The sequence below is a fragment of the Poeciliopsis prolifica genome, unplaced genomic scaffold (assembly GCF_027474105.1).
Source record: "Poeciliopsis prolifica strain line A6 unplaced genomic scaffold, Auburn_PproV2 SCAFFOLD002, whole genome shotgun sequence".
NCBI classification, from domain to species: domain Eukaryota; kingdom Metazoa; phylum Chordata; class Actinopteri; order Cyprinodontiformes; family Poeciliidae; genus Poeciliopsis; species Poeciliopsis prolifica.
Window position 1 is genome coordinate 16,876,309 of NW_026562377.1, and position 22,762 is coordinate 16,899,070.

Below are 22,762 nucleotides of genomic sequence, written 5' to 3' on the forward strand. Positions count from 1 at the left end.
AGTGCTCTAGGATGAGATCGTAGTTTCTGCTAACTATTATTGTATGTTCTGTCAACAAGGTTCAAGGAAACTCCAACTGCAGTCTTAGGAGCAACAGCTCGCACGTAATTTGAGCAAGTTCGCCGTCTTGCCATTGCACTGATGAGGAGCAGTGATGTGACTGATGTTTTCCGGCTTGCTCCCGCCCTCCAGTTTCAGACGCTGTGTCACACTTTTGAGTTCATCTGCTTGTCTTGGCTGAAGCCCATCCTTTGTCTTGCACTGCTGCATGCATATGAGACTCTGAATCCATCTTTCTGGAAAAGATCAACGTGAAAAACGATTTTGCTCAAATTAATGTGCTTTGATTAAGCCGGCATTTCTAAACTCTGTTCGATCACCTGTCATCACATTTACTTCCTTTCTCAGTTTCTTTTTTTTTTTTTGTAAGTTTCATAAGACCAAAATTTATAAGCAGTGTGCGACGAACTTGAGCTGTTGACAGATCAGTTGCTTCTCAGTTTCTAAAATGTGCAAGTGTGGCTAGAAACTGCAGTGAAATCCAGCTAATAGAATAATTTCTTGGCAATGAGCGTCTAAAAGCAGGGTTGCTGAAATGTTATAGGCTATAAAATAAGCAGTGTTTTGCTATGGCAGAGACAGACACATTGGTATTGGGACCAGACATTGTGGAGGTCTAATTCACACAGACTCAAATATAAACTCTCTTGGCAAGTTGCAGAAGAACCTCATGCTTCCTTTAAGCTGTTGATAAGCTTGTGGCTTCATTTGTTTACCAGACTCACTGATTTAAAGTCCGAGGGTTTTCAGCTGTTAAAGAGGTTTAATGTTGGGCTTTTTACTTTGGGTTTAGATGCGTTTTTTGGGATATTTCTCTTGACAGCTCTCTGTGTCTGTTATTCCATCCACTTTGCGCAAGTAATGTCCTCTACACAAGTAATGTCCTCTTCAGAAATCACTTGTGTAGGTGGGTGAATTTCTCTTTTCTCTGTCCAATCTGATACGGAACTTACTTCTCTACACACAGTGACAATAATGGTTTCTGGATTGTTCTTCAATATCACAGTCAATTTTCTTTACAAGGTTGAATTTCTGTGTCAGATACTTAACACCTGGACAGAGTCAGGCGTCCTAAAAAGAAATATCCTTGCAAACGCACATCAAATGGATTTTTGAATGAATAAAGCAGAATGTTAAGGGCTTTGCTCCAACCTTTTTGTGAATTCATGGACTTTAAAGATCACACTTGAACTTGGAAGTTGACCAATTTAAATGAGTTCTACCATAATTAGCAGTACTTTTAGGAGCTCCTCTTTAAAAGCTTCATGTCCCTGCAAGCAGTCAGGTACGCTTAGCTGGCTCAGTGGAGCAGGTTTCTTCCTGTGACCGATTCCAAAGCTGCATGCTTCTGATGCTTTGAAATGCATATGATAACTTTGCAATAGAACCACAGCATTGATTTAGCCAAAGCCAGGGAAACGTTAAGATTCAGATTGTAACAACCTCAACTGTTGACAAACTCATGCAGCTGATATTTATTTACCTCCATGTGAATTGCTTTTTCTGCTCGATGACGTTCTTCTCATTGTTTTCAGGATCATCTTTTACTTCCTGCCACTAACCACAACAAAGGAAGTCGACCCAAGATGTCTGTTGTGTTGCCAGCCATGAACATTAATGGTAAGTGCTGCAGCACACGCACTATACTCAGAGCTTTGTTGCTCAGGACACGTTCAAGCATACAAAGGGAAGCTGGAAGCAGATTCAGAAAGTAGAGTGTCTCACTGGTGGTCTGCAACATATGTGATGAAGTAAGCTCTGTACCTAAAAGGGGAAAGTTATTTTTTAAATCAATTTGTCTTTACAGTTATGCGTTCTCTCCTTATGCACTGCTTTGTTTTTTATTAAAATAGAATATGATTCTTTCTGTTTAGTTCTTTCTATGGTTCTTTGTATTTAGGATACAGTTATTGTGTTGTAAAGTTGTGCTAATTCCAAATTAGAACATTTATTTTTTACAAGTTTAGGAACTCATTCCTGCAATCAGAAAACTCTCACCCCTTTGAAGACGTTTAGTGACCTATTTGAACTATTATTAGAAGCTGAAAGCTTTTTGGAAACAAAAAAAGTGACTCTTCATTTTGAATATACAGATTAGCGAAGCTGCTATCCTGAGGAATGTAATCGGTTGTAACACAGATTGTCTTAGTGGGAGGTGATGAGAGTTTGCTTGGTTGCATTTGGGGAGGTAGGCTCTGGGGTATTTTTACCAGCCCATTTGAGAAGCTCTCATCCATTTATTTGACTGCCTGCTATACATGAGTTACCCCTGAGCATTTGATGTGCAAAAGCCTTTGACTTTCTCTTGCTTTTGTTGCCGAATTGTTGTTTTATGAATAATTACAGTGGCCATTTGGTTCTTATTTCTATGACCTCATGTAAGTTTTTCACCAAGGCCCTCAGATCTGCTGGGCTGTTAGCACTGTTTTCCAGAGTTAGGTCATGATGGATGGAAAGAGAAAATCATGAACAAATGTTTAAATTTTACAAAATCTGTAAACTCCAGTATACTGGACGTTGATAAAACGTCTCTATTGGTTCGACACCTTAATGGTCATTTTTATCACATCGATAAAGTCATCAGGTTCTTCTGTTGTCTTCACCATTTGTGGCAACACACCAGCAGCAGTTTTGTTTAGAGATTACGAGTCGTGCCTGAGTTGGTTAGTCATTAGGAAAAACACAGCCATCGAGAATATTTGGCAAAGATTGATGAAAGTAAACATTTGTTCTTGGTTTGTTTTGTTGCAGTGGAAAGTGCTGGTAGGATGAACCATTGAAATGGCAGTTGGAGGCAAATCCAGCAGGTCTTTTTCAGCTAGCAGCCAAACAAAAGTGGCATTCATAGCGAAATACCAGACCTCAAAGTCCTTGCTTCCCCATAAAGGAGGGTTTCAATTTGCACGAATTGTCGTCGATGTTGTCGAGTATCTAACCTAATAAGCAAACAAAACAGCATTATATATTTTTATTATCGATCTGACCTGAAGTCTGACTCAACATCAAAAAGTGCAATAAAAAACAAGCCAGCACAGGATAGCAAAATAAAGCCTGATTGGGATTTTGTGCTGCACACATGCCGTCTCCCTTTGTTTATAACCCTCATGTGTTTCCCAGATGACAGCTTCTTGTTGCACTTGTGATTTATCCTGATTTTATTTGCGACTTTAAAGTAAGAAAGTGCAATTCCACATACTTATAGGGCCAACATCCTTGGAAAAAAGAAAGGCACCGCTCTGTTAAAGAACTCCTCACTGTAAGATAATGCTTTCCAGCTCCCTGATGGTGTGCTACTTTTAGGAATGCCATACTCCTAAAGTCACTTAATGGTTCTCATCTGGAGGGAGGTGGATGGACTGTTTTAATTTCAAGTGATTGTCTGGTCTGTCTTGGTCAAAAACTGAATGCTGCAGATAGAGGCTTTGATCTAAGGGCTTGTGTGTTCTGCTTCACTGCCCGATTCGGTTCAGTAGTTCTGTTAAAAGTACAGCTTTGATCTGGCTCACCTTATAAGGACTGAACGGTGTGTTTATTTGACAATCGGAGTCTGAAAGTAGCTCAATCAAGTGGAAGCGACATGTTTGGACGGAGAAGAATGTTTTTTGGATGACGACATGTTCAGGTGGGGTGGTGCACTTCAGATTGCTTTATAGGATTCTGACTGTACGTTGTGACAGACACAATAGAATTGAAATATATTTTATTGTCCCATAGTTTGGAAATTCAGGTGTCCTATTCACACAAAGACAAAAAATCTAAATAAATTTGCAAATTAAGGAAATGATAGTGCAGTTATTAAAAATGGCACATCTGGATTTAAACTAATAAGTAAATAATTGCTCAAATGTCATTTGAAACTTAGAGAAACTGGTCTTTATAACCAGCAATGCTGGTTATAAAGACCAACAGCTCATTGCAGGAAGGATCTGCCATAATGCTCCTTTGTGCACCCAGGATGCAGCACTCTGCCACTGCAGGATCTCTACAGCAACAGCATCATGCATGGGAGGGGAAAGACATCGTACATCAGTGATTTTTCTCAAAACTTAGCGCACGATTCGGGGCCAGTGAGTTTTGTGAAACGAGAGAAAACTTTTTTCTGTAAAGATTCACTCAGTTATTTTGTTTCTTCAGACGTACAATATATATTTTAAGGTTAATTAAAATCTGTCAATATATTTTGCTGTATGTTAAGTATATGAAAAAATCCCCTCTTTCTCATTTGGCTGGTCCTTCATTTCATGGTGCACACCAGTTGTGGTTTTGATAAACATTAGAACTTGTTATCCAGTGGTTGAGTTGATGCCGCTTTCTTTCATCATGCACCATACTTTTTTTTTCTTTTCGTTTTTTGTGCACGCTAGTAAAATGATAATGAGGATTATCTGCACTCGGATACAATTATATTTGCAGACAGCATGCTTCCTTATGTAAAGGAGGGAAAAAAAGCTTCCTTCATGAATGGATCCTCTGAGTTTGTTCCAATTTGGCATTTGACATCCTGCTGAGGGACTCACTCAAGTTTCCTCATGCATTAATGCATTGTTGTAGGACATTAGAGCCTTATCGGCATTCAGCAGCTGGAACGTTTCCAGATGGCTCAAGTGAAATAGGGGGTATAAGGCCACAAGCAGTTGGTTGGTGAATCTGGCAGCCTCTTCAAAGCATTACTGTTTGAGGTGAATCTCGTGGCTGTACGCTGATGTGTTTCATCTTTCTTCTCACAGGCTTCTTAAGAAGTTAAAGATCAATTTCTTTGATGATCTGTTAAAGGATGGATAGAAAAAATGAGTTGGACAAATAATCTGAATCCAGAATTTTACTGCATTATGTGTGTGGTGCATTTAATTACATTACACAGTCACAAAGCTTGAAGTTTACAAAGTCTAATACCATTAGCTGTATTTTCCAAATGTTATACTAAGTTCCATTGTAGTAAATAAAGAAGATCCACCTGCAAGCAATTGGACACATGATCAGGAAATGCTACAGCTGTAAAACTGTTTAGTGTTCCTAAATTTAGAAGGGGCATTTTTCACTTCTTAATCACCTCTGTGTGTGTGTGTGTGTGCGTGTGGGTGTGCAAAAAAACAAACAAGTTTGACAATTTTAAAATGAGAGAATATATACGGGTCACTTTTTATATTGGAATAATGGTTGAAAAGTAACTTTTTTGTATTCTATTTACTTCTGTTAATTCAGATAGTCATGGCTTTTAGCTAATAAAAATCTAAAATTTCAGTTTCTTGGAAAGTTGAAATGTCACATGAGACCAAACCAACTAAATTAAAAGACCAGTGACGATGTATGGATGGATCTACATTCTTACCCTCATTTGTGGTCATGATCACTGCTAGAGCTCTGCACACACGCACCACACACTGCGCATAAGGCACCCAGTGTCAGAACAATCAGGCTCAGTCAGCTTAATGACAACGTACTTAACTAAAATATAAGAGGCATGTTAGTAGGTATATTAGGTATGAGAAATGCATAACAATTTGCTCTAGAAGAAGATGCGAAGGCAGCCACAGACAGATATTAAGCACACAAGCTGTGAAGTACGTGGACAAACGTTTCAGAAGTTTGACATCTTAATAGGTAAAATCTTTTTTTTTTTTATGTACTTCAGTACAATAACAAAAACGAAATCGAAGAAATATTTTGTCATTTAATTTGGCTGTAGGCCATGAGCATCGGAATAAAATAATAAAGACAAATAAGTGCTTGAATTGGATCAGTATATAAACTCATATAAATATGAGTTTATATTTTTCACGTTTTGAAATAAATAAACTGATATGAATTAATATCTGCATGATATTCTGAGATATTGGGACTCGCCGGCATCTGTTGGGATTTCCATAGTCCACTCCATATAGAGCTGCTTTTGTCTGGTGGATGTAGCGTTTCAAAAAGGGTGAAATGCAGAAACAAACTATTTTCTTTGATGTCTCTCCAAACACTGAGGCCATCCGAAGCGTCCAAATTTGACTGCAGGTGCACAAGATCAAGTTTTGCCAGCAGATAAAGTCATACTGAGATAGATCAAAACTCGCCTGCCCAAGACTTATTTGCCCATGAAATCCTGCAGCTGCAGCAGAAACAGCCATATGGTCTAGTTTGATGAAATCTGCCGGCCTTATTGCATCACAGAAAATCCAGCTTTGGGAGAAGGAGAAGCTCAAGTCTTGAGCAGGTGTCTGAAAAGCAGCCTGCAGCTTTCAAACCATTCCTTTCACCCAGACATTTTAAAGACACCACAGCTCCATTTCTGGGTCATATAAATGCACTAAAACTGAGAACAGTGTACTCCAGATGAGGAGCGTTTTCTCCTCCAGCTGATGATCAGAGCTTCAAGCTGTTGATGCAAAGGCCACATCAAACCAATGTGGCATTTTCCAATGGGTCTTCAAGCATATTGATGCTTCCTGTTTCTTCCTCAGAATTTCACAAGAGTTCTCACTTGAAAGGCTCTGTTGCTCGATGTCAAGTAAGGTTTGAAAGTGGAGGCGCCACAAACCGCCAGTGTTGAGTCGCGGATCTGATTCCAAGTCTGAATTTATCAAAGGAAACGTAAATCATTGCCTATATGTAGGTTGAAATGACTGTGAGAACATAAAGTATTTATGTAGGATAACAATCCAGTACGCAGTCTGTGGCTGGAAGCTTTATTCAAACACAATAGTCTCACTCATGAACATAAATTACTTTCAGTGTTTGAGTCTCTGCCCAGGTTTCCTCTGCTTCGCTGAACACAGCAACAGGGATCCTGAGTCATCGCTGGCGTTCGCTTCCTGCGCTCCCTTTTCTTGTTCTGTCTTTTACAATTTGCATGCCCCGCTGTTGTTTTGTGAGGTTTTGTTTATCACAGCGATGGCGAAATCCGGTGTCTGACTCACCTCTGGGCTCCATCTGTAGCTCAGCTTGTTGCTTCCTTCTCCCGCTGTCTCATTCAGCAATCCTTACAACATCACTTACCGTCACCTCTGGGAAAGCTTTGGAATATGCTTTTAGATCACATTAGACGCTAATTGCAGTCTTGCGTAAAAAAAGTTAGAAACACACCAACCTTTATTGAACATTTTTCACTAAGTTTCCATCCAAGCAGGCTAATGCTATCGCTTTGTGCTGCTCTAATTAGTCTTCTATAACATTCCACAAGGTTGGAACAACAAGAGATGGAAAACTTTGACCCATCTTCTTGCTCTGTTCTTTGTAGCACATCCTGCAGCTTTTCTACAGGAGATGGGTGAAGATGGGTGTTGATTTGGACAGGATTCCTTTTGAATAATTCATGTAATGGATTTCAACACGTTAAAAACTTTCACTGCTTTCTTTTTTTTTTTTTGTAACATACAAAGGACCTGGCTAGAACATTTGCATCTGTGTGTTTCTGTTGTGCTGCTTCTCATGTCCCAACGGGGGTTAATATTGGCCTCAAAACAACGATCTGATGGGAGGCCAAAAAAGGCTGTTGTTGTATTAAAAGGAGTCAGCCTGTGACCAAAACTATTCAAGCCTAAAATACCATCTCGGTGCAAAACATGTTGAAGGTAGCACAGACATCCCCAGTGCTGACATCCACAGGTCATGTGTTTTTAAACTGCATAAATGGTCAGGAGTTCCTGAGACACTTTACAAGTGAATGGGAATAATTGCACTTCATACCAATCTGATGGTTTAATGACCTAAATAATGAATTAAGAGGAATTATTATTTTTGTTGAGCTCATATTTCTGTTTATTCAATAGTTTTATAGCAAAAAGATTTACCAATAAATTTAACCCAAATAAAGTTTGCATTTTCTTTTTGTTTTTTTTTTGTCTTGATCGGATAATCCTGTTGCAATAATCTCACACGATCGTACCCTGTATTTATTTTAACACTTTTTAATTGCCTCTAAGGAGAGTCCCAATAAGTGTTCAAATATGATCTCATTTATTTGTTCATTTGTTCATGAGCTCACAGGCATCCTGCTCTTTTCTCGCTGATACAGAGAGCATCATTAAAGACAAAGAGTTTGAGGTGATGATGCAGATCGACTGTGAAGTCACCGACACCAGGATCCTCCACATCAGGTCCTCCAGCATCCCACCGCTGCTGCGGGTCAACCAGACGGATACATTCTACCAACACTCGCCGCCAGACGGCAAGGCTGCGCCTCCGGTCGGAGTGCTGATGGGCTCGTCGTAACGTCACCCTGACCTCCAGTCGTCTTCGCGACTCCTCAGCGATCGGGACAACCCAAGACAACGCCTCACTTTATGATTATTTTCAATAGCGAAGGATAAACTCTGCGAGCTCCCACAGATTTTGTATTTGTGACTTTAAATGAAGGGAAGGCATTTTTCAGGATTGCACCACGTCAGAATAGATCAAAAGCTCAGAGCAGAGGCTGCCTCCTTGGGTGGCAACGCCGACTCCCCCCTCCGGCCCCACACATCCATATCAGGGTAATTGTTAGTCTGCAGGGAGCCGAGCATTGAACTCTGAGTCACCCCATCATCGTCACACAAGTATTTCTATTCCTAAAAGCTCTTTAAAATTTTTCTCTTTTGTTTTTGACACAGTGATGTTTGGAGACATAAAAAAAAAAAAAAAAACTATTTGATGTTGGTGTTTAGAGGCACAACAGGTTCAGTTTTTATCTAACAGAATGTGCTGTTAAATTTTAATATTTTTTATTTGTAAAATATTAAGATATCGCTGTTGCATTCACAACAGAAAAACATTCAGTAAACTCAGGAATTTGAATTATTATTTTATTTTTTTTATATTTTGCATTAATCTACCTGGCTTTAATTTGAATATTTCAAGTGCTCTATTTGCAGCCATGAGTAATTGTATTTTTTTTTGTTTTGTTTTGGGGTTTTTTTTTGTTTTGTCTTTGCACCGTCTCATGGTCATGAACAGATACCAGTACTGTACATATTTATGTCTAAATATTATGTAACAGTACACATTCTTGGTTCCATGTTTCTTGCTTAGTTTTGTTTTTTGTGTCAAAATTATTATTTTGTGTCATTCTTTTTTTTTTGTTCCTCTCCTATGTGTTTTGTTTTTTCCCAAACTGATTTGTCCTAAATGATTTATCTTATTTAAGATTAACGGAGATCTAGAGAAACAAGACATCATTTTATTTTTTGTCAGTTTATTTAAAACCTAATTGAAAAAGGAGAAAAGAAATATATTTAAAGACTTCTTCAGTCTTCATTTTGTTTTTATTTTTACTTATACTAAAATTAAACCTGCTGGATTTTTTGTTTTTGTTTTGTATAGTTGTATCCACATACATAGATGCACTGTACATACAGAATAACATTCAGTTTTGGCTTTAAATACCTTCAAACCTTTCTGGGCAGGTGGTTCTTCTCCTAATGAAACCTTCTGTTGCTTTGATATGAAGTGATGAGAATGTAAATTGTCCTTTGTTTTCTGTTATCCAGGACCAGGTTTTGTATGGTGATATAAAATAAGTATATACCTGTCCAAAAGCGTGTTTCTATTAACAATTGATGGTTTAACATAAACTATCTTAAACTGTAATAAGATACAGTTTAAGAGACTGCATCTTATTTTTAAGATAGTCATTTTTGATTCACCATTCAAAAAATGTGCAATTATACATGTCTGAGGTTTTGTCTTTGTATGTGTTTCAAATAAAATAAACACTGGATTTTCTTTAAATATGCTTATGTGCATATCTTGGCTTGTTTTCAAAAATCCCTTTACTTTAAAATGTTAAGTAAACATCCCTGTTCACATCTCCCAGAATAACTGTTTACATGCAGAGAGTATGCCGTACCTACATTACTTGCTTAAGCGTTTATTTCTGCATTCTTTAACTATTTCCTCCCATTATGCCTTTATTCTGTGCTCCAGGTAAGTAACATTTCGAAGCTGCAATTACAGTTTCCTTTCCATTCTCTGACTGCAGCAGAACAAAGGCTAATTCTTCTTTGGCAATTATGGGGGATTTATTACAGAGAGAGGATGTGTTTTCTGACTTCTGGCATACATTTTTGGTGCAAAGAGAAAAACAAATTGCTATGTAGAAAACAAGCATTTTTTTTTCTGATTCAAAGAGAACTCTTCTTGTTAAGCCATGTTTTTCTAGATTGCTGTAAACAGTATCTTACAAAATTATATTTCTTGAGTTTCTAGCCTATTGCCATGTAGCAACCATGGGATTTATTTTTCTTTTATTTGGCATATCACTGATTAAACTTTTGCTTTAATAACATGACCCTACATAAATTTTGAAGTTTAATCAGTTTTTATAACAAATTTATGTCAGATCATAATTTCTTGGCTAATGTCAAGTTGTCATAACAAAGATATTTAGAATAATGTCCATTTTGTATAAAAGTGTCATGATTTACCAAATGACACTTTATGACAACAGTCAAAGATATTCATGAAGACTTGGTCATGTTCATGACAGGTGTTATGTCCTATTTATTAAAGTCTAATTCACAACCCGTCAAATAAAGTGTTACCCTTTTACACTTAATTTAAAAACACTGAGGGGTAAACACTAACACATCATGCTGAATGTATTGCCCCTACAAAAAGGCACATTGGTGGCAGCAGGGGTAGAGATTTTTTTTCCCTTCAGCAGTCTAAGATGCTTTCCATCTAATCTTAGGTGCAAATGTGTAAAGCCATATGTCAAAAGATTTTCAGCTGTTACGGCACCTGAGGTGGTTCTGCAAAAAAATGACTCATGGAAGTTGAATACACCATTCAGACCTCTATTAGTAAAATCTAAAAAGTGACATCCATGTTTTATGTTCCTTCTATTTCATAACCGTGCGCTTCTTGGAGGGTTTCCACCGTGGAAAACGTTCAAGAGGCATCGACCTTTTCACAAAAGGCATAATGCAATGAATCGTGATACAATGATTGAAGGCGAACTTATTTTATTTTTATAAAATGTAAACTTTAATATGAACAATGTAAACACTAGGTATATATGTACATTTGGCTCAGTTCTGAAGCCAGTGTGAACTGATCTACAGTCCATTCAGAAATGAAGAGTCAAAGGACTGTTAAGGATCTACATAAGCAAACTTAATGTTGTATGTGACCTGGTGCCTATTGTCCCACGCATACAAAACACCTTCCTTCGGGTTATAGTCGATCTGTGTGGTGTACGTGTAGTTGTTGATGAAGGGCATTCTAGGAGTCATCTGAGTGTTTGTGTGCGTATCGAAGGCATACTCCAGGTTGGCGTCCCTTTTGTTGTAGCTGTCCACAGCATACAAGACGCCACACACAACAAAGCAATTCCCAAACTTGTTCCTCCTTAGCCCGGTCCTCCAGGTGGTCTCACTCTGCATGCTGAGGTCTGTGGGGTTCAGCCGGCTCAGGATGACCACTTCCTGTAAGAAGCCCTCGTCATCCAGCGCGGGGTAGATGATCCACAGGCCGCTCTCGTCCACGGCAAAGTCGATGTAGGAGTGGCTGCGCCATTCCCATGGTGATGAAGACTCCTCAAACACGGCATCGTGCAGCATAGTCCACGCAGCCACATAGCGAAGTCGCAGGTCGTACTTGATGATGTCCCGGGAGAAGGCGCGGTTGTAGTAGAAGGCCCCGCCATAGACCACATGGCCTGTGCCAATCCAGTTGTAGGGGAGCTTGTAAGAGGTGGTGAAACGGCCTGGGATAATTGTTTTATTGAAAAAGACAACCCACTCATGTTAGATTATCAAGGTTTCATGGTACGAAATAATAAAACCAAGGTAAGTAATTTCAGAACTTTATCCTGCTTTAATATTGCCTATAACCTTTACAAGTCGATGCTTAAGACAGAAAATCATTTCAATCAGATGTAGATTATGAGGGTTTTGCTCCAGCACTGACTGCTATTTGAAAGTGTTGGTAATTATCTCCACCAGTTCCAGCTGAAGAAAACCAGTCATAAAACATGATGCTGCCACCACCATGCTTCCCTTGTGTTTGCCCGATGTTTGTTACGTCCACTGACTTCTAGGGGTCCTCACGAAAGAGGAGGACCTTTGCTCTTTTGTTTGTTTGCAGGCCACTGTCACATCTGGAAGCACTTCCTCCTCATCAGTGGACTCCATTAAAGCTTCAGTGTTGTTTCCCCCTGGGCATTTCTGTGACGTGGTGGACTCTGTCTGAACTGAGTACTCAGTGTTGTGTCAATTTTGCTTTGGTCTTATTGACATTTGAACTTTTGTGTGCTAGAAATATTGTTTAGATGGTTAGTTTGGTTGTAGTTTTCCACCATTTTGCATTATAGAAGAAGTACACTATTCTGTATTGTTTTGGCCTTGGAAAGTCTGAAGTTTTCACTTCCTTTGTGTTTGTAAAGCTTAGGGCCAGCGGAAAATAAATAATTGAGGTTTGGACTTCTTTTAGTTGTTGGCGTCACGTTTTACTTGCAATTTGTGTTACACTCTGTGCCCGACTAGACTCACTAAAAAGGGTAGCAACAGCGTTGTTTTGGTAATGTGCAGTGCCGATATTGCACCAAACAAGACTTTGGGAACTAAAACCAAATAAGTTAAACTTGGACTTATTATGTCTCATTTTCCGATTTTTGTTAAATTTAACTGGGTTAATATGTTTTTCGTCAAGAGAAAAGGATTCTGTATCAACACGTCATTGACCACAGTGTGAAGAATAGGGGAGCTTGTTTCACTACACTGTCAGTTCTTGCTAAAAAATAGCATTGATCATTTAATGTTGCTCTGGACCTGTTGTCAAAATGTCTTGGAAGGACGTCCAGTTCTTCGACAACTGCCTTCAAGTGTTTGAAAAAACTGGAAATAACCTTTTCAAGTCTCTGTGGGGAACATTTGACTCACACTCCTTTAGGTAATTGTCTTATTTCAGTGACATTGGATTGTTTTGGAGATTCACTGGCCAGTTTAAGGTCACACCGCCGTAAGTCAGTGCTGTTTGACAAGGTCACTTCAAAGTCCTATTCATTTTTAGAGGGCTTGCTGGTGTGCTTCGGGTGTTTGGCCTGCAGCATGATCCAAATACACTTGAGCTTGAATGTCCAGATTTTCACAGGAAAATCTGGACATTCAAGCTTCAGCATTTTCTGGTCATCAAAATCTGAATGACATCAACCGCGATAGTTTGTCTTGGTTCTACAGCAGCACAAGACCATCACACTACCGCCACTGTTTTTAAATGCATGAGGTTATTTTTTTTATATCAGCTTTAATAGAATACACATCTACAAAAAAGTTCAAAATGTACTTTCACAAAAGTCAAGATGATTTTTGACAAATGCGAGACAGGCTTTTGTCTTCTTCTTGGTGTAAATGGTTTTTATACCTCTAATCTCTCCTCTTGAAGTCATTTTTCTCCTGCTCTTCTTAGTTCTAAATTGTGACAATTAAATAAGCCAAGTTGTGCCTACAGTGGTTTGGACGTTGTTCTGGATTTTATGCGAGCCCCCTTTATGAGTCTTTAATTAGTTCTTGGAGTAATTTTGGAAGGCCAGTTATTCCTGTGAAGGTGCACAACTGTTTTGTGTTTTTGTGGATAATAGCTCTCACAGGTGGAGTCCCAAAGAATTTGTTCCTCATCTGTTCTATTGTTAGATTAGGGCACAATGTATAATTTTTTTTCCAGGTTAACCGGAGACACAATTGGGAGGTGGAACGTTATTTAGTGTGAGTTTTAAAGTGGGGATTATTTCTGAGCCCTGTTGCCAATTATAAACGGATGTGCACAATAATACAATCATGTTATTTGATTAATTTCTTACTCTTCCTACTCAGCCCTTTTATTTTGTGTTTCAATCAAGTTGTAAATGGCTATTGGTCAAATCAAACGTAGTAAAGGCTATAAGTAGACTGATTGTGGTCTCATTTTCTACACCACAGAAACAGCATTTTAACTGGGATGTACTCACTTTATAGCCACTGAGTGACACCATTGAAGGAAAGCAAGAGACTACCGTTATTGCGAACCGGTGACTCTTACCTTGTTTGAAAACCTCCAGATTGTGGAACTCCAGCAGATTATTCCCATAATGGAAGTTTGTCACATAGATTTTGTCATTATTGGACTTGGGATCCTTCATCCAAGCTCCCTCGGGTCTGCCGTAGTTGTTGTGAGTAACTGGCTCACCGATACTTGCCAAAGTGTCTTTACACTCTCCTGTGAGCGCCCAGAGAGAGGGTAAATGGCCAGTTAATACCCAACCTAGACCATGCCAAGGAGTCTGAAAATAATTAGAGGCTTTTGGTTTTAACAACATGAATTAAACAAAGGTTCCCGTAAGCAAATAGAGCTTAGCTGAGTTTTGGAATTTATTGAAAGAAATTTCCACTTGTTTTTCTCCAAATGAGAAACATTACGATGAGTTAGTGCGTCGACCGTGGATAAATATAAATTCACAGCACATTTTGTTTTGCTGGCTAACTCCTCGTAAACACTGGTGTATTTACTGTTCAGGCACACTGATCAAAGTACAAGATCATTATCATTTACCAGTTTTGCTTGAAGATGACTCCTTCTGGCTTTCCATAGGTTCCTGTGCCTCCAGGTCATCTGCCATCAAGCCTTCTTCTTTCCAATTAAATTTGTATTTCCTTTTGATCGGGGTAGCCTGTTCTGGAGTAGTGGTGACTTTGGAGAAGGTGGGCACAACTGTGATGGTGGATGGAGCATTGTCAGCAGGTGTATAGGACTCTGAGGACTGAGGGGAAGGAGTTTTCACATACATGGTTGAAGCATCAGTCTGGCTTGAGGTGGAATGTAATGCAGGATGAACAGGAGGTGAAGATGGAGGGGTATTAGATGTGGCATATAGAGGGACAGTTGTTTTAGTCTCTGCTATAGTGTTCAGATTAGAAGTCGTCTTTGTTTGATCTTTGAACTCAAAGCTGGTGGTTTCCGTCTCTGTGATGGGATAATATCCTTTGGTGAAAGGTTGCCCAATGTCCTTAACATCTTCCCTGAGAGAGGGTTGGGTTGTGATCACTATAGTTTGATTAGTTGTTTCTGACGGAGCTCCTGTGGCAGCTGTACCAGGAACTGTCCAAGGCATGACGCTCCGATCCGTTTGAGATTCTGTGGCCTTGATCGGTAAAGGTTGTGTTGCACCGGTTGCTCCGGGTGTAACACTTCTCACTGAAGTTGCCTCTCGAGACACATCCAAGGACTTGCTCCCTCTGTCACTGATAATTTCATTATAAGTCTCTGAGATGGGCTTCACTTCCTTTAGTTTTACGGGTGCGCTCATTTTCTTGGCATTGTGCGCAGGATCCATCGTCTTCGGCTGGAATGACCTCAGCCAAGTTCGGGTCCTGGGCCGAGGCGCTCGATGAAGAAGGAGATCCTCTTCGATGAAGAAGTTGTCCGGGCCGTCTCCGCTGAACTCGTGATATTCAAATACTAAAGACAGGAATATTTTCCATTAAAGAAAGCACATTCGTCAAAATTATTTGTCTCAATTGTGCAACATAAACTCTCTAAAACAGTGGTCTTAAACTGCTTTCCTCGAGGTCCAAAGTCCTTCGACGTTTAGATGTGTCCCTTCTACTACAAACTAAATAAAAACATGAAACTGCTTCACCATCATGCAGGCAAGCTCTGCTAATGAACTAATATAGTAGCTATATCTGGCTGTATTGGCTAGTAGGGCAAAGGCTTCAGAGGTTAGAACATTTAACCAAAAAGGTCTGGGATAAAGTTGGTAACAGAAACCAGTTTAAAAGCCAAGAGCATCTCACAGACCTGCAGCATCTCAGAACGGAAAAAGCATGGTAAAACAGCAAAACCACTGAGACGTGTTGGTCCGCATAAACTGACTGGGCAAGACGATAAATCAAAGGAGGAGTCAAAAAGCCCATGGTAACCATGGAGGAGGTGCTCAAAGCCACAGCTCAAGTCAGAGAATCACCATTAACTGTGAATTAAAATGAAAAATAAAAAAAAGCCCCCATTAAAATTAAATCTGTTGTTGGAGAAAAACCATATGGAGTCTCATTAGCAGTTTTGACTCAAGCTATGTTAGGTGTTCAAAAACATGGCAGAAGATGCTACGATAACGTCAAACCTAACTGACCTTTGTGGTTTACGTGTGTAGTGAAAACTAAACTGCGCATCAACCCCAAAAAACATTGCTGTCAAGGTGAAACATGATGGGGGCAGCATCATGCTGAAGGAAGGCTTTTCTGCATGTTGTTGCAGTCTAGAAGGTACTAAATGTCTCAGAAGAAAACCTCTTAGAGGCTGCTAAAAAATCAAATTGTGATGAAGCTACTAACAAATAAAATTCACCAGTGCCACAGAACCTAAAAAAATAAAATAAATAAAAATGAAATTCCACAAAATACTAACTCATCCAACTTCACTTTTGTTGCCGTGTCACATAAAATCTACCTCTAACACATGACAAGTTAATAGGGCATGACGATTTTAAGGTACTGCATGTTCTTCTTTCCCTCTTTTTAATCCAAAGTAACCCATCAATGTGCAAACTTTTGCCAGTGATTTAATCGACCTGCATCCAGTCAAAGGTAACTGATATTTAAAATCAAAACGCACAGTTCTCCCCAGGCTCTCCGTCATCCGCCACCATGTGGTCTGGCTCCATAGGATCAGGCTCCATAGGATCAGGCTCAGATTTATAAAACGTCATCCCCCTGATGATCATTTCATTTGACCCAGGCTTCGATGCCTGAGAGTCCTCCATGGCGTCGAGGGATTTCACCTCAGTGATCTGACCAGAGCTGTCCGGCTGCAGGCTGGGTGGATTTTCCCCAGAAAACTTCCCTTCAGGTTTTTCCTGTTGATAATAGAGAAACGCTATAAAAATTGATGCTCATACATATATTTGCTGGTGGGCTGTGTCATTGACGAATGGTTTTAGAGGTGATCTGACTCATAAACATGAGTCATAATCAATAAGGAGGTCTGTGCTGCAGCGAGCGTCTGCTTTAAATTTAGTTTACAGGAATGTAGTTGTTCACTTTTTAAAAAAATACAATTTATTTAGAACATGATGTCTAACTTCCATTTCATTTCTCGTCAATCCACATAATCAAAAAAACATGTGGACACCAGGAAGTGCAGATGGTTTGACTTCTTACTTTATATGAAAGCTAAAAACTGAAAGGGATCACCTCCCACACAGAAAGCTGCTGATCAGGGATCTGCTTTTCTTCACACGTCTCATCAAATATTTAATCGATCTCAGTGACCGTTTTACACGTTTGTATATTTCAAACAGTGATTTCATGAAGAAATCATTGATCTTAACACGTAATTTAACTGTCTTATGGGTTTGAAAGCTTGTTACATTTGAAGTGTGTGGGTTTTTAATGCGAAGTTCACAGTTACAAAGTTGCAAACAGATGCAGTTTTTTAATGGATAGTGCAAAAGGTTTTAAAATGCTGCAGTGATTCAGTTTGAATGTGCAATTGCGGCTTTTACAGCTGAACTACCATATGCTGCAGCTTTACTACGTTAAAAGCTTTCGAACCACTGATAAACATCTGTTTGTAAATTTCATGAGTAGTTTTAGCTGTATCTTGCACATTTAAGTCACCATTTTATATTTAAAACATCTGACTTGATCAAACATGCAAAAAAAAAAAATGTTGCCTAAAAATAAGAGCAAGTTTCATAAGAATACTTTTCTTTAGTTCTTGGAAGAAATTTAAATCCTGGATGAATGAAAGTATGTGGTTTCAGTTCCTGCTGTAGCGCGTTACACATTAATGGAGAAGCAGAGTGAAAACATAATTTTGTTTCTAGTTCTGCTCATCTTACAGTTACAAAATAAACTGTAAACCAAAGGAGGGAAAGTCATGAGAAAAAAGCCAGTGGATTGGCTGTATGAGGGTAGATAGTGTCCAATTTCTGTGATAATGTATCACAGAAATTATATGTAATTACTCGAATTATATGCACATGAACTGCTAGTAGTTCAATCATTACAATGACACCACAGTTACTATGTTAGTCCTTATCAATGTGTCAAACTTTGCCTCTCACCTGTGGGTACCGATAAGCTGCTGCCTCACCAACATCGTCGGCTCTCCTGTCCTGATGCGGATGAGGAAGAGGAGTAGGAGGCCTTTCAGTTACTTCCATTTTCAAAAGAGGACTCTCCTCAGGCTGCACTTTGCCAACAGTGTGGTTCAGAGACACTGCCTGGAAGATAAGTACCAGAAAGTATTGTAGGTTTTAGAGCATGTAACTTAAATTTAAGAACAAGATGTTAATTAACCAAAGTAGAAGAGAAGTTGGATCAAGCTGCTTTCCGACTTGCATCTTTGCCGGGTGTTTCACTGTATACTTTTCTGCCTATGGTGCAGAAGGTGAGATTACTTTTTGTATCGACCCTGAGCATCAAAAGTTCTCTACTTGAACTATTAATGTGAATCCAAAACCCCAATCAGTCTTGAAACATTACCAAGCTATTCTTTGACAAATGTAGCTGTTAGCTGTTAAGTTTTTTAACTTAACGTAACAGCTAAGCCTTGTTACTTTTGGCGTGATTGTGGTTGACCAAAGTTCACCATTGTCTCAGATTTTCTCTGTTTACAGATATTGAGTCACTGTGATTCACTGAAAGCCCAAACCCTTAGAAATTAATTTGTAACTTTTTCAAGATGGATAGCAACCTAGAGCTTTCTTCGTCACTTGTTCGTTGTTTTTTTTTTCAATTTTTGATGTTTATTAAATCCTTCAACAATTAAACTGACAGTGAAAACAATGTGGATAATATCAATGCTGAAAAGCGTACAACATTAAGTATCCATACAGAGAAGGACTTGAGTTTTCAACATTTGTCTCTAAAAGTTTGTCATTGTTTTTGAATTTCTTCAAACTGAGGCATAATGCGTTGTCTTTTGAGATCTTTTAAATCAAACTTGTGATCTGAAGAGGTTGCTTTAAGTGATTAATTTATTCTGGTAAAAAGAAAATGTGGTTAATAAGGTAATCCCTGATAAAACATGGGCTGAGTTGGTTTGATTTCATTTATTGAGATTTGATTTCATTTATTGAGATAAATGAAATCAATCTATAAAAGCCACTCTTTGCATTTACTCAGCTTATCTTTGTGATGACTTGATTTGATGTTAGAATTAGTTTGATAATCAATAAGAGTCTGAAAAAAGAAGGAAAACAAGCACATCTGTAAGTCCTCGTGATTGCATTCATTCCCAAATAAAGAAAAACAAAAATTATGATTAAAAAATCCCCTGCTAAATCAAAAACGTAAAAATAGCGACACAAAGCAGAAAATGTTTCAACTCTTTATTGCAGGCATTTCATCCACTGTACAACTATTCTTTTTATCAGACATGTGATGGCTGATTGTAACTGTGCCCTTCCATAGTCATTGAGAAGTGCCTGAATAACATTTAATTCCAGATGTTTTTTAAGACTTAAAACTGATCCAGTGTGTAGCAACATGCTTTAGAAGGATTCCTTTCTTCAGACTTGCAGAGCAAACCCTGCTTTTGTTTTTGCTGCACCTGTTGGGGCGCGTGTGATTTATGATCAACTGTATATGATGACTTGAGCGCAGTCTCAGCTGCTCCTCCTCTATTTTAGCTGGAAAAACTTGTCATCAGTGAAGCATTAGTGTGAACGGTCAAGAGACTGTTGTTTAGATTTTGCTTTATTCTTTCTAATCTGGACCATGTCAGAAGCGAAACATCCAATGCATACCATTTTGTGTTACTTTTATTGGTATTTTCACCTTTGAGCTGAATTTAATAGAAAAAAAAAACTGAGTTAGAGGTTTTAATTTTTTTTTTTTTGCTTGATGAAAGTTAGTTGGTCAATTTCTACATGACAAAAAATGAAGGGCACTTCTATCATGGCATGAATTATTGTAAATCTAAAATTGTCCAAATTGTGAGTTGCTGATTTTTTTTGTTGCCACTTGCATTTTATTTTGGCACCGCTTTACCTGCGCCTTCTCGATGTGTTCCACTCGTTGCAGGAGCTTGTTTGTCAGAGAGTGCAGCTTCAGTAGATCCATCCCATAGAAGGAACCCTCCAGCAGCTCAAGGATGGTGGACAGCTGCAACGATCAAGGGAGCTCCATCAAAACAGTGTAGCCATTCATAAAACAGTATGTATCCGCTCTGACGTGACATGACGTTATTAGCCATTCTTTGAGGTCTGGGACTCTCAGGAATTGAAAAGGTAGCATAAAGATCTGCAGCAAGGTGTTTTGCAGTGCCTCTCAACAGTAAAGGGAACTCTTTGAATTCAGATTACGTGAAATTATAATTGTTAGGGATTTATTTTTTTACACTTTTTGCAGACGAAACTCTGAAAAGTGTGGCATGTGTTTGTCTTCACCTCCTTTACCTGTAACTAAATCCAGTGCAACCAATTCACAAAGAAAGCGCATTTAATACCGGAAGAAAACCTGGGAGGGTTTGCTAAAAGACTTGAAGTCTTGAAGTTCACCTTCCAACGGGATGATGATCCTAAGCCAGAATGGCAACGGAATGACTTTGATTATTACAGAATACGCAGGTGTCTGAATGGCCCAGTCAAAGTCCATTTCTACATTTAAATGAGAAGTGGGAAGATCTGAGGCAAAGCTCGAGGCAGTTTGACAGAAAGAATGGGCAGCATTTTCAGTGTTAGGGGGCTGTGCTTGGACAAGGTGAGGTCCTGAACCTTGACATTGTCTTTCCCAGCCTCCCTGAGCTTTTTCAGCCTGAACTCTGCATCGCAGGGGTTGACCGCCGACGGAGGCGCGATGCAGGCGCACTTGCACTCCGGTCCAGATGTGATCGTCTCCACGGTGTAGAAGTCCTGCGCGGTGGCGCTTCCCTCTTCGATCCGCCGACAGGCGCTCCTGCTCAGGGGTCTGACAACACATTTACACCGACAGTCAGCGCCTTCCGAGAGGGCTTTCACTTTGTCATAATCACCCAGCAGCTATAAAGAGAAGAGGATGGATAAAAAAATAAAAAAAAAATTCCCACCGCGATCAATTTCAAATTTTGCATTGAAGATTGAGAAAATAATAATAATAATAATAATAATAATAATAATATAATAATAATAATAATAATAAAATAATAATAATAATAATAATAATAATAATAATAATAATAATAATGCACCTACCTTAGATATTATGTCCTCTTGACCTTCCATTTCTTCTTGGAGCTCGTCCTCTGCACTGCTCTTAAGCAGAGACGGATCAGACACTTTTGGAGCTGTACTTCTGCACTTTGGCGCGGCAGAGCTCGGAGAGGAAAAAGCGCAGCACACTGCGACAAAAACGCATAACCTATACATGCTGTGAGCGTCCCAGAACTCCAAAGAGAGCTATTGCAGACGCCACAGCATGAAACTCAAATCGAAGTAGAAAAAAAAACTATACCAAGAATGGCAAAAAAAAAAAAAAAATTAAAAAATGAATAAAATACTCAGATTATATTGATGAAAAAAAAATCTGACAATCGACATCAACTAACGCCATCAGTCATCCAGATTAAGATTACACCCCCCCTGCTAGGTCATAGTTTACAGTCAGAATGAATGGAAGTTATGAGGCTGGAATAAAGGTGTATACTCCTGACAGAGAGAGAAGCCCCGGCATCTGCAGCTGCAGGCGAGCAGACAGGAGGCGGTGTTACACCAGACTGTGATCTGATCTATTTTTTTTTTCCTCTTTCTTTTTCTTTTTTTTATGGAAAAAAGCTGTACTGGAGTCAAACGTTTTCTGCAGCCAAAATCTACAATGTTCAAAACATATCTTAGGTTGCCTTTACAAAACAATAAATAAATGTTCAGACTCGATTCCAACTGTTTTGCAGCACTAACATGCGTAAGCGCTTCATGCTGGGTTGTTGCTGCCCCCTACAGGGCTTCCACATGCATTTCCAGACGCCTTAATAGTTTCTCTAGTAATGGCATAGTTCTCTGGCTTAGATACAAGTGCTGCTGATAGCAGCCAGAGCAAATTCTGATATCCATTATTTGTAAGTAATTGTGATGCAGAGCTCAAGGCTCCAACTCCAAGGAACATATAAATTGAATAATCAGCAACCAGGCTAATGACTTGATGACTGGACTTTGTGCTTTTCATTTCTGCGTACAGTGAAGGAATTTCATTGCATTGCAAATGTGAAATGATGAAACACGTACAACTCATCAGAAAAGCAATCTTTTTTTTTTTTTCCAACTGAAGTAATCTCTCAGCTTCAACTAGTTCAGGGTAGCCATATTAGATTTTGAGGTCAAACTTTCCCACTGACTCGACACTTAGAGGTTTTTCACACATAAGTAAATCGTGTACAGACCCAATCAATAAATTACACGACTGAATTTTTTTTTTTTTTTGCTTACAGCTAAACTAATGAAAACATGACATTGAAGATCAGAATATTACACCAGGACAATATTTAAAAAACAAAAATAAGGGAAGAACATGTCACTGGCTGGGTACTCCATGTTCCAGACTTTATGGAACATGGAAAAACAAATATGTGAATCTAAAATAGAAGAATAAACAGATACAACAATACATGGGTAGACATATGCATCGATGGATGGTAAATGGGTGTTTGGACGATGGACAAATCAATGATAGTGGGCTTTATGAAATTACTCATCTTTTTAGATTTTGAGGTCAAAATCTAAAATATAGATTTTCTATATTCATTTCTAAAGAAATTGCTTAAATAAAATCCCAATTCCGGACTGTATAGG

At 38.9% G+C, this 22,762-nt stretch overlaps 2 protein-coding genes across 3 annotated transcripts in view; one reads left to right on the forward strand and one right to left on the reverse strand.

Annotated features, from left to right (window-relative positions):
- atf6 (activating transcription factor 6) overlaps positions 1-9,754 on the forward strand; it is a 30,568-nt gene extending 20,814 nt beyond the window's left edge. For both annotated transcript variants that reach the window (XM_055052536.1, XM_055052544.1), the window contains exons 15-16: positions 1,596-1,680; positions 8,060-9,754. In XM_055052536.1, coding sequence (XP_054908511.1) covers positions 1,596-1,680; positions 8,060-8,256 — 282 coding nt within the window. In that variant the 3' untranslated portion in view covers positions 8,257-9,754. The remainder of the gene's footprint in view (positions 1-1,595; positions 1,681-8,059) is intronic.
- A 1,214-nt stretch (positions 9,755-10,968) lies between these two features.
- On the reverse strand, positions 10,969-21,642 carry olfml2ba (olfactomedin-like 2Ba). Its single transcript, XM_055052464.1, has 8 exons — positions 21,173-21,642; positions 20,717-20,980; positions 19,992-20,105; positions 18,062-18,220; positions 16,609-16,849; positions 14,548-15,453; positions 14,038-14,214; positions 10,969-11,728 (listed from the first exon to the last, which is right to left on the reverse strand). Exons 1-8 carry the CDS (start codon positions 21,344-21,346, stop codon positions 11,115-11,117), a joined length of 2,649 nt encoding a protein of 882 aa, XP_054908439.1. The 5' UTR covers positions 21,347-21,642; the 3' UTR covers positions 10,969-11,114.
- Positions 21,643-22,762: the final 1,120 nt, after the last annotated feature.